Source organism: Martes martes (assembly GCF_963455335.1).
Source record: "Martes martes genome assembly, chromosome: 1".
Lineage (NCBI taxonomy): Eukaryota > Metazoa > Chordata > Mammalia > Carnivora > Mustelidae > Martes > Martes martes.
Genome location: NC_137888.1, coordinates 10,477,954 through 10,491,261, shown reverse-complemented (window position 1 = coordinate 10,491,261; position 13,308 = coordinate 10,477,954). Strand labels below are relative to the sequence as shown.

At 49.5% G+C, this 13,308-nt stretch overlaps 1 protein-coding gene across 3 annotated transcripts; it reads left to right on the top strand.

Annotated features, from left to right (window-relative positions):
* Positions 1-216: 216 nt before the first annotated feature.
* On the top strand, positions 217-12,959 carry SMIM11 (small integral membrane protein 11). Of its 3 annotated transcripts, none has more exons than XM_080825756.1 (4): positions 217-274; positions 3,955-4,049; positions 9,546-9,723; positions 12,564-12,959. In XM_080825756.1, the coding sequence occupies exons 2-3, from the start codon at positions 4,038-4,040 to the stop codon at positions 9,708-9,710; spliced, it is 177 nt and encodes a 58-aa protein (XP_080681882.1). In that variant the 5' UTR covers positions 217-274; positions 3,955-4,037; the 3' UTR covers positions 9,711-9,723; positions 12,564-12,959. The 3 variants fall into 3 exon arrangements, with proteins under 3 accessions (XP_080681882.1, XP_080681884.1, XP_080681883.1); XM_080825758.1 differs by lacking the exon at positions 12,564-12,959 and adding an exon at positions 10,850-10,861; XM_080825757.1 differs by lacking the exon at positions 217-274 and adding an exon at positions 497-554.
* Positions 12,960-13,308: the final 349 nt, after the last annotated feature.

Below are 13,308 nucleotides of genomic sequence, written 5' to 3'. Positions count from 1 at the left end.
CGCCTCCCCCAGCTCAGGTAAATCAGAACCGTGGCCTGGACAGCCGCACCCGCCCGGGCCCATGGTGACCCTTGGCCCCTGCGCAGTCTCCCAACGCCCGGCCCACAGCGGCTCACTGCGCCGGCGCGCCCAGCTCAGTACCCTGAAAAGCAGCCCGGACCCACTGCGCCGGCGCGCGGTGCGGTGCATTTCGGGACCTGTAGTTTCCCTGCAGCATTGTGGGAGTTGCGGTTCCTGTGCAGTCCCGGCGCTGGAACCTCCGCGGCCTGGAGCTGTAAGTGGGTGACATCCGGTCAGCGGGATCCTGACCCGAAGCCCGACAGCTCTTTGAGGCGCTGGGGAGTCGGGTGGACGGCCCGCCGTTGGCCCGTTTTGTCCAGGATGTCCGCCAGCCGGCCCCCTGCCGCGCGGCGCCAGCTCTCCGGGTGGGGACCGGGACGGGGAGGGCCGCCGCGGTCCCCACCCGCAGAGCGCCCCTGCCTGGCTCTGGCGTCCAGTCGCCGCGGAATCCGTCCGACGCGGCGCCGGGGGCGCAATGTTTAAGCTGGCAAGAGGTCCGCGCGAGGCCCAGAGTTGTTCTGGCCAGAGAGTTTGGGCGGATGAGCGAGTGCTCTGGACAGCCTGTTCTGTGGATGGGTGGGGGAAGCAACGGCCGCCCGTGGCCCCCATCTCCGGGTCTGAGCGGGATAGGTGTTGTTCCCCTGGTGTCGGGGCGGAGAGGACCCTGGCCTGGTCCCCCGGTTACGGAGGAGTCGAGCTCCTGTGTCTCTGGCCCTGGGAATCCCAGATGACCGAGAATTGGGGCTCAGTGGTCGACGGAGTGATGCCCAAGGTTCACCCGCAACTAACTCCGTCCTCCCCGCACCTTCCAGCTTCCAAGGATGGGGAGAATAGTTGGGGTGACAAGGGTGGAGACTGGGAACGCGAACAGGTTCGGAACGTTCGGACTGTCATACTCAGCGGCTCCAAGAGCGTAGACACGAAGAAACAGACGATCCTAGAGTTAGGTGTGCTTAGAAGAAAATGTAGATTGCGGACAATATGTTATCCATATTGCTTTCACTGACCTAACCCAAATAAGCGGAGAGCTTTTTTTAGGAGAAAACTGGCAAAGGAAAAATGAGACTATTTTTCCAGTAAAGGACACAGAACCATTCCTGTCTGAGCCATTGTTATTTTTGAGATTTAAGCTAGGTTTGTGGATAGTTAGTTCTAGGAAAAGTCTAAAAACTTCCCGCACTTCACAGATTTTATATATCAAAAGTGTCCCCATCTGACTGGCTTTTGCCGTTCAGCCCTCAGATACCAGCTGTCTCCTGTGCGTGATTCTGCAGCAGGTGTGTGCTTATGGCTTGGAGCTAATAGCCTGCTGATATTTTTAGCTTTCTCAGTTGTTCTCATTTGCTGAAGTCCTGCTGGGGTGCTACAGAAATGGCTGAGTTGGAGTGTGTTAGTGCAGGGGGGTGGGGGAGAGTTAGCATTTGGAGGCAGCAGGTAGGAACAGCTGCCTTGTCTCTCATTCTCTCCCTGCCTCCCTTCCACTACCTTGTTTGCAGGTTGACTTTAAATATGTTTTTTTCTAAAGAGCTTAAATGTTCTCACTCCTGTATGAAGTTGTGGAGACTGCCAGTAAGTTTTCATAGTCCGATTCTGTGGCATCCCATTTGACTTACGGATGCCAGAGTTGCAGAGTTGTTCTTTGGATTCTGGTTTTCAAAGTGAGAACATTTTGGTTCAGAGAGGTGAATGGCTTACCCCAGGTCACATGCCTGCCAGGAGTGCCACCAAAAATAGAGTCCCGCCCTCTTGGTCCCTGCTGTCTTGCATCGACGGCATTTTACCCTGCTTGCCTCTTGTTTATGGTTCTTAAGCTTGGCATGTCCATTAGCAGAAAGAGAGATATTTGTCGTGACAGTAATGGTATTTATTTAATGTTTTCCATGTGTTGAGCATGGTGCTTTGCTTTGTGTTTACAGTCGGGCCTCCGAAGAATTTACAAATGAGGGACCTGAGGCTCAGAGAGGCCAAGTGACTTGTCCAAGGTCACCCCAGTCATAATTGTAGTCCTGTGTTGTTGTTGTTTATTAAGTCAACACTGTTTTTTGTTTTTTTTTTAATTTTCTTAAATAATCTGCACACCCAATGCAGAGCTCGAACTCACCACCCCAAGATCAAGAGTGGCATGCTTTACTGACTGAGCCAGCCAGTAACCCCACTGGGTGTTCTTTTTAATTTATTTCCTCCTATAAGCTTTTTGGACCTATTTGTCGACCTTTACCTTGGGAATCAATATCTTATATTAATCCATTAATGTGTCTTACGTTAAGCCATTAATTCTTAGATTAATTCATGTAATTAACATATTAATTACATTAATAGGACCTCAGAAAATTAGGAACAGCCAAACTCACCTACTATATTTGTACCCAACTCAATTAGAGCAAGAATTGTAAAAATGAAATTTACATAACCTTAAACATTGTAAGTTACAATATGGCTAATCCCCGAGATTATCCAAGATTCCTGAAATTGAAAATTCTAGCAATAGGTTATAACCTGTTAGGAACATATTTCTGTGGTGCAAGTCAGAATCTGCTGCTACTAGAAGATAAACAGGCCTTTAATCCGTGAAGAGAATCACCGTTATCGCATTTAAACTGACTTATGGTGTACGTTCCTATCATTAACTTACCTGGCTTTGAAAGAAGTCATGGGGAAAACTGGGTTATCTTGTGCCAACCACCAGCCTGTTTTCCAGTTACTATGACCTTGACTAGATGAGGTCTGAATTTTCTATATTTAGATGTTTTTGTAAGTAAAAGTTTTAGTAAAACATTTTTCCCCGAAGCCATTTTATTATCCCCATTCTAAAGGCCCGTGACATTGTCTTGTGCTTTTCTTAATTCTAAGTACATGTCAAGACAAGCATCTCCGTGGTTTTTGAATGCAAAGCTTTCTGCCTGCATCAGGCTAAGACTCGAGAGCCGCACCAGTGGGTTCAAATCCCAGTCCCTGTCTGACCCTGGACGTGTTCCATTAACTTTGTCTCCTCGTCTCTGGGATGGAACCATAACCTCTACCTCCCAGGGCTGCATGAGTTCATGCAGCTGATGTGCTCTCGTGCCGCCCAGCACCGTGAAGTGAAGCTATGATTCTGCTCTAAGCTGCCCAATTTCAGAAAAAATCGGGGCCCTGCGGCCCATCTAGTTGACACCCCCTTTCTTCATTTAGAGATGGGACCAAGGCCCTGAGAGGGAAGTCACTTACCAGAGTGTGTAGGTTCTTCATGCAGAACTCAAGTCTTCTGACTCTTGGGGTATGTGCCATATTCTAAAAATAGTGACATACAGGCTTGGAGCACATACTGTGCCCCGGCCGTGTCCCTGACCTGCCACTCCCTGCTTTGCCTTCCCCTAGGTCTCCCTCACAGCTGAGATGAAATTCTAGATAGGAATTGCTTTCGAAGGACAATTTTTTCCCCCATCATTTACTCCCTTCCAGATATTTTTTAAGAACCAAGATTTGCTTCATTAACACTCAGAGGACCTGAAAAACAGAAAGACACTCATCCACAACCCAGCTCTTGCTCAGGCCAGGAGGTGCGGGGAGAAGTAGCTTTGGCCTTGTGCCGTTGCATCCACAGATGAAATGGATGGGAGCGTGTGTCCCCTTAGGAGCAGCACTGCCGCCTCTGCTCCCGGGCTGTGCTCCCACCCCTGGCCGAGAGCAGCCAGGGTGACGTTTCTGCTCACCAAGACCCAGGCCTGCGTCCGTCCCAAGCCAGGCCATCTGCTTTCCATCAGGCTCTGGGTCACATTGTTAGGGGCACTGACCCCTCCTGTCTGCAGCCCTCACTCTCTTTGCTCAATGCACCCTTTCTCTCAATCAAAGAGGTCTTCCTATGGTGATCTGCTCCAGAAAACCGAGTGACCCGTTTCTTCTCTTTCCCACCAGAACAGCAAGACTGCCCTTCGAGCTCCCCTCCTCATGTGCTTGTCTGAGGGGGCCTGCACTGACCCGGAGAGAATCCGCCCAACATGAACTGGAAGGTGAGAACAGTGTTCGACATTATGGCTTGGGTTTCTTCTTTCTCCTCATTATAAAAATTCAGAATAACAGTTCTGTAGATATAGGTTGATTAAAAAGAAAAAAGTGGATTAAAGCAGGAATCCTAATAATACTTAATAGTTTAAGTTCAAACATATAAAAGTACATGTATTCCCCAGACTTTGGAGGGAAGGCTAGGCCCTTTCTTTGAGTGGGTATACAGACTTCGCATCTGCCTCACTCTTCTTGCAAAAACCATGCCTTTAAAGTTTTCCTACAGTTTCACATTTTGGTTTCTTTAAAGTGGGTTAATATTTTAGGCAACAGTCTACATACAAGATATTTCCAGATTTTTATGTTCTTCCTAATCTTTTACATTTGTGTTGCCAACAGCACTTTTTTTTTTCCAACCCAAATTTGAAAATGCATTGAAAGCATTCAATTTAGTTTTCATGGAAACAATTTTTTCCTTGTGTGATATAGCCATATTTCGTAAGTGTTGTATTTAGTTAAATTATCCATTATAACATCAAGTACAACTTCAACTAGTTGGGGAATAATCCCAGCTGTCCTCTGCAGCATAGACCCAGCCTCCGGGAGCACAGGTCCAAGGGCAATCATACAGTAGTCTGCAAGCTGTGGGTCTTCAGTGGGCCGTGGGCAGCCGTCAGCAGGGCTCACAGAGGGAAAGGAGAGTCATCACGTTAAATCCCTGAAGTGCGTGGGGTGTGGTAGAGGTTAAGAGAACAGCACCAAAATATATTTTATTGTCGATTCTTTGGAAGTTTAAAATCCAGTAAAAATTGTGTTATCTCACCCTCCAGAGATGGTTACTATTAACAATTTTGGTGTGTTTTCTTCCAGTCTTTTTTCCATACATGTAAGTGTAGTGTGTATATTTTCAAACTTAATGATCTCATTGTATTTTTTTTTTCAATTATGAACATTTCCTTGTTCAGAACATCCTCCAGATTTCCATTGCAAGGCTTACTGGAAAGATCTGGAAGCAGGACCTGGGAGCTGGGAGATAGAGAACCCCTCTCCTTCCTCAGCAACTTTGGGGAGGGGTTTTGGGGCCATGCAGGGAGGCCATGGGGACTATCCTCCAGGACGAGCCTGGTTGAAGTTAACAGGCAGAGTGAGAGGGGCGCCTGGATGGCTCAGTGGGTTAAGCCTCTGCCTTCAGCTCAGGTCATGATCTCAGGGTCCTGGGATCGAGCCCCACGTCGGGCTCTCTGCTCAGCAGGGAGCCTGTTTCCCCTCTCTCTCAGCCTGCATGTGATCTCTCTCTCACTCTATCAAATAAATAAAATTAAAAAAAAAAAAGAAAAAAAGAGGCAGAGTGAGGGTTTCTTGAAGGGGTCGAAAATGTAGGAGTGTTTGTTGAACGTACACTGGGGTTCCAGAGCTCACAGCGGAATGGCTGGGAAGGAAATCCAAGGCGGTGAGGGGGTCTGAGGGGAAGAAGCGGAAAGCAGCATGCGGTGGGATTTAGGGCAGGGCTTGTCCTTTCTGCGGTGACCACAGTCCAAGGCGGTCACTGGTGTGAAGGGCCACGTCAGTAGGGCTCAGAGCATCATGCTTAATGCTCCAAGGCGGTGGCTCTCACACCTCAGTGCATCAGAACCAGCTGAGGACTTGCTAAAATACAAGTTGTGGGTCCACCCCCAGTTCCTGACCACTTAGGTCTGGGGTTAACACAGGTTGTGCAGGGCACAGAGAAGGCTTTTATTTTATTGATTTTCTTTTTAAAATTTTTTTTTTTTTTGTTTGTTTTTTTAGAGAGCATGCACATGGGGGTGGGGGGGGAGGCAGAGGGAGAGGGAGGGAGGGAGGGAATCCCAAGCAGGCTCCACACCCAGCACAGAGCCCAACTGGGGGCTCGATCCCATGGCTCTGAGATCACAACCTGAGCCGAAACTAGGAGTCAGACGCTTAACTGACTGAGCCACCAGGTGCCCCTTCAAGATTTTATTTTTAAGTGATCTCCCACAATGGGGCTTAAACTCACAACCCTGAGATCTAGAGTCACATGAACCAGCCAGGTGCCCCGCAGAGAAATTTTTTTAATCCCGGAGTGACGGACAACCCATTTGAGCACACAGGCCAATCCTGCTTGCGACAAAAAGAGTTCTTTCTGATGTCAGGAGCAGAATCTTCCCAGACCTTTCCAACCTCGAGCAGACGCTCAGCTCTGTGACTGCTGGGGAGCAACCTCATATTTGAAAGAGGCCCTTCCTTGTGACATCAAAAAGAAGTGGCTTCTCGCCGCACCCTGACCTCACAGAGCTCTGGAAGGCAGATCAGGTAGCGCCCGGTACATCCTGCGGCCTTCCCTTTCTGGCTCAGGGGGCCATGGCTGTCAGTGACCATCAGCATCATGCATTAGCAACAGAGTATGACCTCATTGTTGAAAAAATTAGCCATTCACCTCCTTGAAGGTTGGTTTGTTTTGAGAGTTAAAATGAAGGGTTTGTTAGAAATCTAGCACAACTGAAGCTTGGTACCATAGAGGGGCAGGAGGGGAGCCCCGAACCCCTTTGCTTTAAGCCCGTGTAGTGTCCTTGACCTCCGCTGCCACTGCTCTGCCCTCTCCCAGTCCCAAAACTCATGTCTCTTGCTGCTTCCTTTGTCCACTACCTTTAAGAGGAAGGTAAATTCTCGGGGCGCCTGGGTGGCTCAGTGGGTTAAAGCCGCTGCCTTCGGCTCAGGTCATGATCCCAGTGTCCTGGGATTTAGCCCCTCATCGGGCTCTCTCCTCAGCGGGGAGCGTGCTTCCTCCCTTCTCTCTCTGCCTGCCTCTATGCCTACTTGTGATCTGTCTGTCAAATAAATAAATAAAATCTTTAAAAAAAAAAAAAAAAGAGGAAGGTAAATTCTGAAACTACTTACCTCTGTCCATGTGTGGATATATTTCCAATTCGTGCATTTTCTAACCTAAAATGGGGTTTCCACCTCTAAGCTGTTGATTTTTGCCTCCAAGGAAGTAAAATAAAAAAATGTTTAACACTTTGTTCTTTTATAGCTGAATTAGGGGATTATTTGGGGGGAGGTAGCAGAGGTTAGCTGTAACTAACAGAGTATGTATCTTCACAGAGGAAGATCTGTGTTTGTTTTTTTTTTAAGATTTTATTATTTTGTATATATTTGAAGGAGAGTGAGAGCTAGAGAGAGAACGTGAGCACACATGGAGGGAGAGAGAGAAGCAGACTTCCTGCTGAGCAGGGAGCCCCACATGGGACTCGATCCCACAGAGCCGAAGGCAGATGCTTCACTGACTGAGCCACCCAGGAGCCCCGGAAAATCTGTGTTCTAAGCCGCTTATATCTGTCAGGAGAAAAAGTTCCACTGCTGCGATTTTTTTAGTCTTTCATGCTCTTACTAGAGTGATCTTTCTGAAGCGTGTATGTTATGTTTATTTTTTCCTCTTAAAATGACTTTGCGGTTGGAAACTATTATCCAGATACTCTGTGTTCTTGTAACCTTAACGGTTTTAGTTAAATTCGGACGTTTTAAGGGTTCGGGTTCCTCCTTTTGCTCTCTGGCACATTCCTGCCATGTCACACGTCAACCTTCCTCAAATATCCATAAGTAACCGGCTAAATGATTCCAGAGGTAGTGATTCCGGTTGCCCTTGGGAAATTCAGTAGCCGAGGCTTCATTTCTTTGCGTAATGTAGGTGTAAAACTGGGGAGGGCTGGGGAGAACGTGGGGGATGTTTCGGCGTCGTGTACTGATGAAGAGAGTTCAGGCTTCGGAGCCGTCAGAGCTCTTTTCCAGACTTTACACTCTCTCAGCCACCACAATTAAGACAGTGTCCCTGTCTCCCGGGGATCCGATGAGAATCCCCGGGGGAAATGTAGGGGAGTCGCTGAGCACAGTAAGCTCCCAGTGGGCCTGACTGATGCTCGGTCTTCTGTGTGTGAAATCTGCGTGTAGGCCTCAGTTGTCAAGAATTTTAATAAAACTGGACGAACACCTATACACGTAATTTATGATTGTGTTAATTCCGTTTCCTTGGAAATCAGGATGCAGGGGAAGGAAGTCTGGCGTAGAGGTTAGAACGTTTCATTCTGAGTCTGGCCTCCTCATGAATTATTCACTGTGTGACGCGGGTTGGCCTCTCCCCCCAACGAGGAGCTTCGCTCTCCTTGTTTGTGAAACATCGTGGGGGACTAAGTCATCTGTGAAATCTCCCCTGGGCCTCGAGCTCTGTGAGCATGTCGTTCCCAGCTGAAGTTTCCTCTGACCGGTCGAGTTAAAGTGTTACAAGCAGAGACAAACGTTCTTCCCGTGCCAGAAGTCATTGTATAGGAATTGCATAAGTGATGTTTGGCGATTTAATGATTGCATTGGACTAAATCCTGCCTAGTCCTCTAGAACGGCGATCACCCAGAAAAAGCATGCCTTTATTTGGGAAGGAATTTTTAATCACACTAAAAGCTCATCATTGTTATTCAGGTCCCATTACTCATGTTTCTGAAACGAGTATCGTGTTTGCCTTGAGATGCTATTGTGCTACCGAGATTATCGTATAGTGTACCTTACTAGTACGGACTGTAATTCAAATCCATAGCTGTTCCCCGGGTATCATTTTAGCCCATGGGTTAAAGCCTCCCTCCAACAGAAAATTACAGGAACAGTTAATAGGTAGCTAAGTTTTCATGTTCTGAATTTTTTTTTTAACACTTTGTTCTTTTATAGCCGAATTAGGGGATTATTTGGGGGGGAGGTAGCAGAGGTTAGCTGTAACTAACAGAGTGTGTATCTTCGCAGAGGAAGATCTGTGTGGGCTCCCTGTGTGGAGCCCAACACGGGGCTTGAACCTGTGACCCTGAGATCAAGACCTGAGCTGGGATCAAGAGGCAGATGCCTAACCAACTGAGCCCCCCAGGCGACCCTTGTGTTTTGAATTTTATTCCTTTTTATGTTTACTTTACCTTCAAGTGCCAGAGCTAATGAGTAGCCACAACCGAGAGGAAAGCGTAGCATGCTAAAGTTGGAGAATCCAGAAGGAAGGTCCGGGCCAGCCTCCCCTGAGGAGGAGAAGCTCAGAAAGTCACGTGACTGGCACTGGTCACGTGGCCAGTGGGTTGGGGGGGGGGTGGGCAGAGCAGAGCTGTCACCCAGGCCCCCGGCTCTGGCTCCTGGACCATGAGGCTGCCTCAGGAGCAGAGGGCCCTGGGGGACTGGCAAAGTGTGTGGTCCCCTTGTGAGAGACCAGAGCTATGTCCACAGTCCACGGGCGGTTCCCTTGTGCAGCCAGCAGTGGGGGATGCTGGGGGGCAGAGTAGGGGCCGAGGTAGGCCTCGGCTGGCCGGTGCGGGGCCGGGGACCTTGCCTGTCCCGGACACTGGTGTGGCCCCAGCGCCTCGCCTAGCTCGCCTAGTGCCTGTTACATAAGAGGCGGACAGCGAAGGTTTGTTAGATGAAGGGACGCAAAAGAAACCTTTCTTATCAATCACGGAACATTGAGAATGCTTGTTTTCTTCTCTAAGGTTCTGGAACACGTGCCCCTGCTCCTGTATATCTTGGCAGCCAAAACCTTAATCCTCTGCCTGGCATTTGCCGGAGTCAAAATATACCAGAGGAAAAGGTTGGAAGCAAAACAGCGACAACTGGAAGCTGAGAAAAAGCAGCAGCCGGAGAAGAAGGAGAACTGACGGGAAGTCACAGGTACGGGGGCTTGGCGCGCGCGGAGCGTCCGGTGGGCCCGACTGGTCCCCGGCTGAGGCAGTCGGAGAACCCCTCAGCCCTCGGACCCCCCGGTATCTGAAGCAGACGTCTGTGGAAGGCGAGGCGTGCAGACCCTGACCCCGCGCCCTGGTGCGGACCAGCCAGGCCACACGGCTCGTTCCTCACACCCGCCCGAAGCCTGCGCTGCGGCAACCCTTAGTCGGGGGCCCTGGTGCTTGACCGCTCCTGGGTCACAGGGCTCCTGAGGATTTCGTGGAAGCTGGGGACCTTCTCCCAGCAGAAGGATGCGTGTTAGAATCACCCACCAATTGTACAGAAGATGGCAGACGGGGGTGCGGAGGAGGTGTGGCCACCGGTCTTTTGAAACCCATGCCCTCACCTGAGATGAAGAAATCCTGCTGTTTCTTCAGGATGAAGTCCGAGTTGTAGGAATGGCATCACCATCCCCATGTGTGTCCTTCACCCGGGTCCCATGTGTCCCCTCTAGCGCCCCCTCCCCACACTCCGCAGGCCATCCTTCAGCCGCGATAGACTTTCGTGCCCCTCGGCCTTTGCCCGTTAGTCCCAGAGGGGCCTTCCTCGCTGCGTCTTCCCCGGGCACCAAGTCTGACTCGTCGTCGTGGACCCACGGGAGGCGCCCAGAACACGTTTGCTGAGCTCAAGCCCCCATTTCAGGTTGAGCTTATGACGGTCCTTCTCCCGCACTGGTCTCAACTCTTCCTGGATCAGGCTGAACTCTGTGCTTCTCTAAAAGTTACGAGATTCAAATACGGTGTCAGGGGTTTCTCGATCAGTGGTCCCCACCCTTGGCCGATGATCAGAATTGGTAGACGTGCAGATTTCCAGGCCCCAGCCCCTGGCTGGGTGCAAACGTCCTCTGCGAGGGGACCCTGAGGCGGCCCCGTCGGCCGCCGCTCTGGGAGGCAGTGGGCCAGCGATCTCCAAAAGCCCTCTCTGCCCCGGGGTGCCACGCTTCTGCCCGTGGGATTCCCGTGGGGGCTTCCTAGAGGTGTGGAGGGGCACAGCACACTAACGAGTACTCGTAGCAGCACTTCTGCTGAACGACTGTCGTGGGGCCTAGCGTTGGCTCAGGGCGTTTGCTCAGTGTTTCTTAGACGGTGGCGGTCCCCCTCCTGACGGCTCCGTGCGGCCTGTTCAGCCGGAGAAAGGCCTGACACACGACCTGGTGAAGAGCAGGGTGAGAACTGAACCCAGGTCAGACCTGTGCCCCCCGGGCCTCACCCTGACGCGCCACCTTCCCGAACGCAGGGAATTCCACTGTGGCTGTCCGGTCCTCACCCCGGGGCTGGCAGCCCCCGCCTCCACTGGCACCATGTGGGTCCTTGGCAGGCTGGAGGCTTCTACCAGGCCAAAGAAGTTTCTGTCAAGGACCCTCCCTTTTTTTGGGAAAAGGTGTTTTACTGACTAAAACTCAGGAGTCGGCACAAGGGAGAACAAAATTAAAACAGGCAAGGGAAGCCCGTCCTCTTTGAAATGTTGCAGGTTCAAGTTCTGCCCCGGGCGGAGTCCTTTTGTGTGTGAGACCGAGAAGAGGAAGGGAAACGTGGGGCGTGGGTCATAAATGCCTCTCCCCTCCCACAGGCATCCACGGAGGGCTCCAGGGAAGGGGGGTGGTGGCAGCAGGCCTGACCCTTCATTTTCCCTCCAGCCTCGAGCCCGGTTTTATTTTATTTATTTATTTATTTATTTATTTTTAAATTTTTAATTTTTTATTAAAGTATTAATACCCTCTAGTTCCATCCACGTCATCCTTTTTAAAGTTTATTTTTATTTATTATTTTTTAAAATGTTTTATTTTTATATTAATGTATTATCAAGTTCCGTTTTAAAGAAGGGGGATTTTTACAAAACCACAATGAGATACCACCTCACACCAGTCAGAATGGCTAAAATTAACAAGTCAGGAAATGACAGAAGCTGGTGAGGATGCGGAGGGAGGGGAACCCTCCTACACTGCGGTGGGAATGCAAGCTGGTGCAACCACTCTGGAAAACAGTGTGGAGGTTCCTCAAAAAACTGAAAATAGAGCTACCCTATGACCCAGCGATTGCACTACTGGGTATATATCCTAAAGATACAAACGTGGTGCTCTGAAGGGGCACGTGCACCCGAATGTTTATAGCAGCAATGTCCACAATAGCCAAACTGTGGAAAGAGCCTAGATGTCCATCAACAGATGAATGGATAAAGAAGATGTGGTATATATACACAATGGAATACTATGCAGCCATCAAAAGACATGAAATCTTGCCATTTGCGACGACGTGGATGGAACTAGAGGGTATTATGCTTAGCGAAATAAGTCAATCGGAGAAAGACAACTATCATATGATCTCCCTGATATGAGGAAGTGGAGATGCAATGTGGGGGTGTTGGGGGGTAGGCAAAGAAAAAATGAAAGAAGATGGGATTGGGAGGGAGACAAACCATAAAAGACTCAATCTCAAAAAACAGACTGAGGGTTGCTGGGGGGAGGGGGGATGGGAGAGGGTGGTGGGAATATGGGCATTGGGGAGGGTATGTGCTATGATGAGTGCTGTGAAGTGTGTAAACCTGGCGATTCACAGACCTGTACCCCTGGGGATAAAAATACATTATATGTTTATTAAAATAAAAAAAATAAAGAAGGGGGATTTTTAGATGGGCAGAAAATCAGGAGTTTGTAAAAATACATTCTTTCATAGATAGACTTCAGTGGTTTCTGCTGGCTAAGTTGAAATGGCCGAGCATGAGGGGTAATGCCAAGCAAGTAAAACATTCAGACGTTTCTTACTTGTCCTTCTGGTCTTCCTTTCTAGAATTTGCGTTTACATGTCAGCCTGAGTGGATTCCAGCTGAGAAAGAAGAAAGAGAAGACAATTACTGAATGATGTGTCAGAGGATGAACTCCCAACCTGTAGGGTTAACTTAAAATTATATGAACTTTTGGGGCGCCTGAGTGGCTCAGTGGGTTAAGCTTCTGCCTTCAGCTCGGGTCATGGTCTCAGGGTCCTGGGATCGAGCCCCGCATCAGGCTCTCTGCTTAGTGGAGAGCCCGCTTCTCCCCTCCCACCGCCCCCACTCTCTGCCTGCCTCTCTGCCTACCTGCAATCTCTCTGTCAAATAAATAAATTAAATCTTTTAAAAAAATTATATGAACTTTTTTATGCTCTTAAAAGAACCTGTATTTTGTTTATTAAAATAAAATACTTTGTAAAAAAGGGGGTGTCTGTCTCTAGAATAAGCCAGTCTTTTGGTCTCACACAGACACACACCTGCCGTGTTGTGAGGGGGGTAGTTTTGCAAGCCTGCACCCCTCCCACCCTGTCCCAGCTCTGGGTGCCAGGTCACAGGTGCTCTTGACTCAGGACTGGGCCGCAGGAGGAGTGGCACCTACTCTAGAGGTGGAAGCCTTGGCCGCCTGTCCTCCCCAGTCCTTTCCAGCCCTCTTCTCTGCTGCCCTCCCACAGTCTCTTCTCTTGCTGACTTTCCACCATATTTTCATTGTTGGGGTGGAGGGAAGCTGCACACTCGCTTCCCCAGGGAGCATCTCAGCAGAGCGTC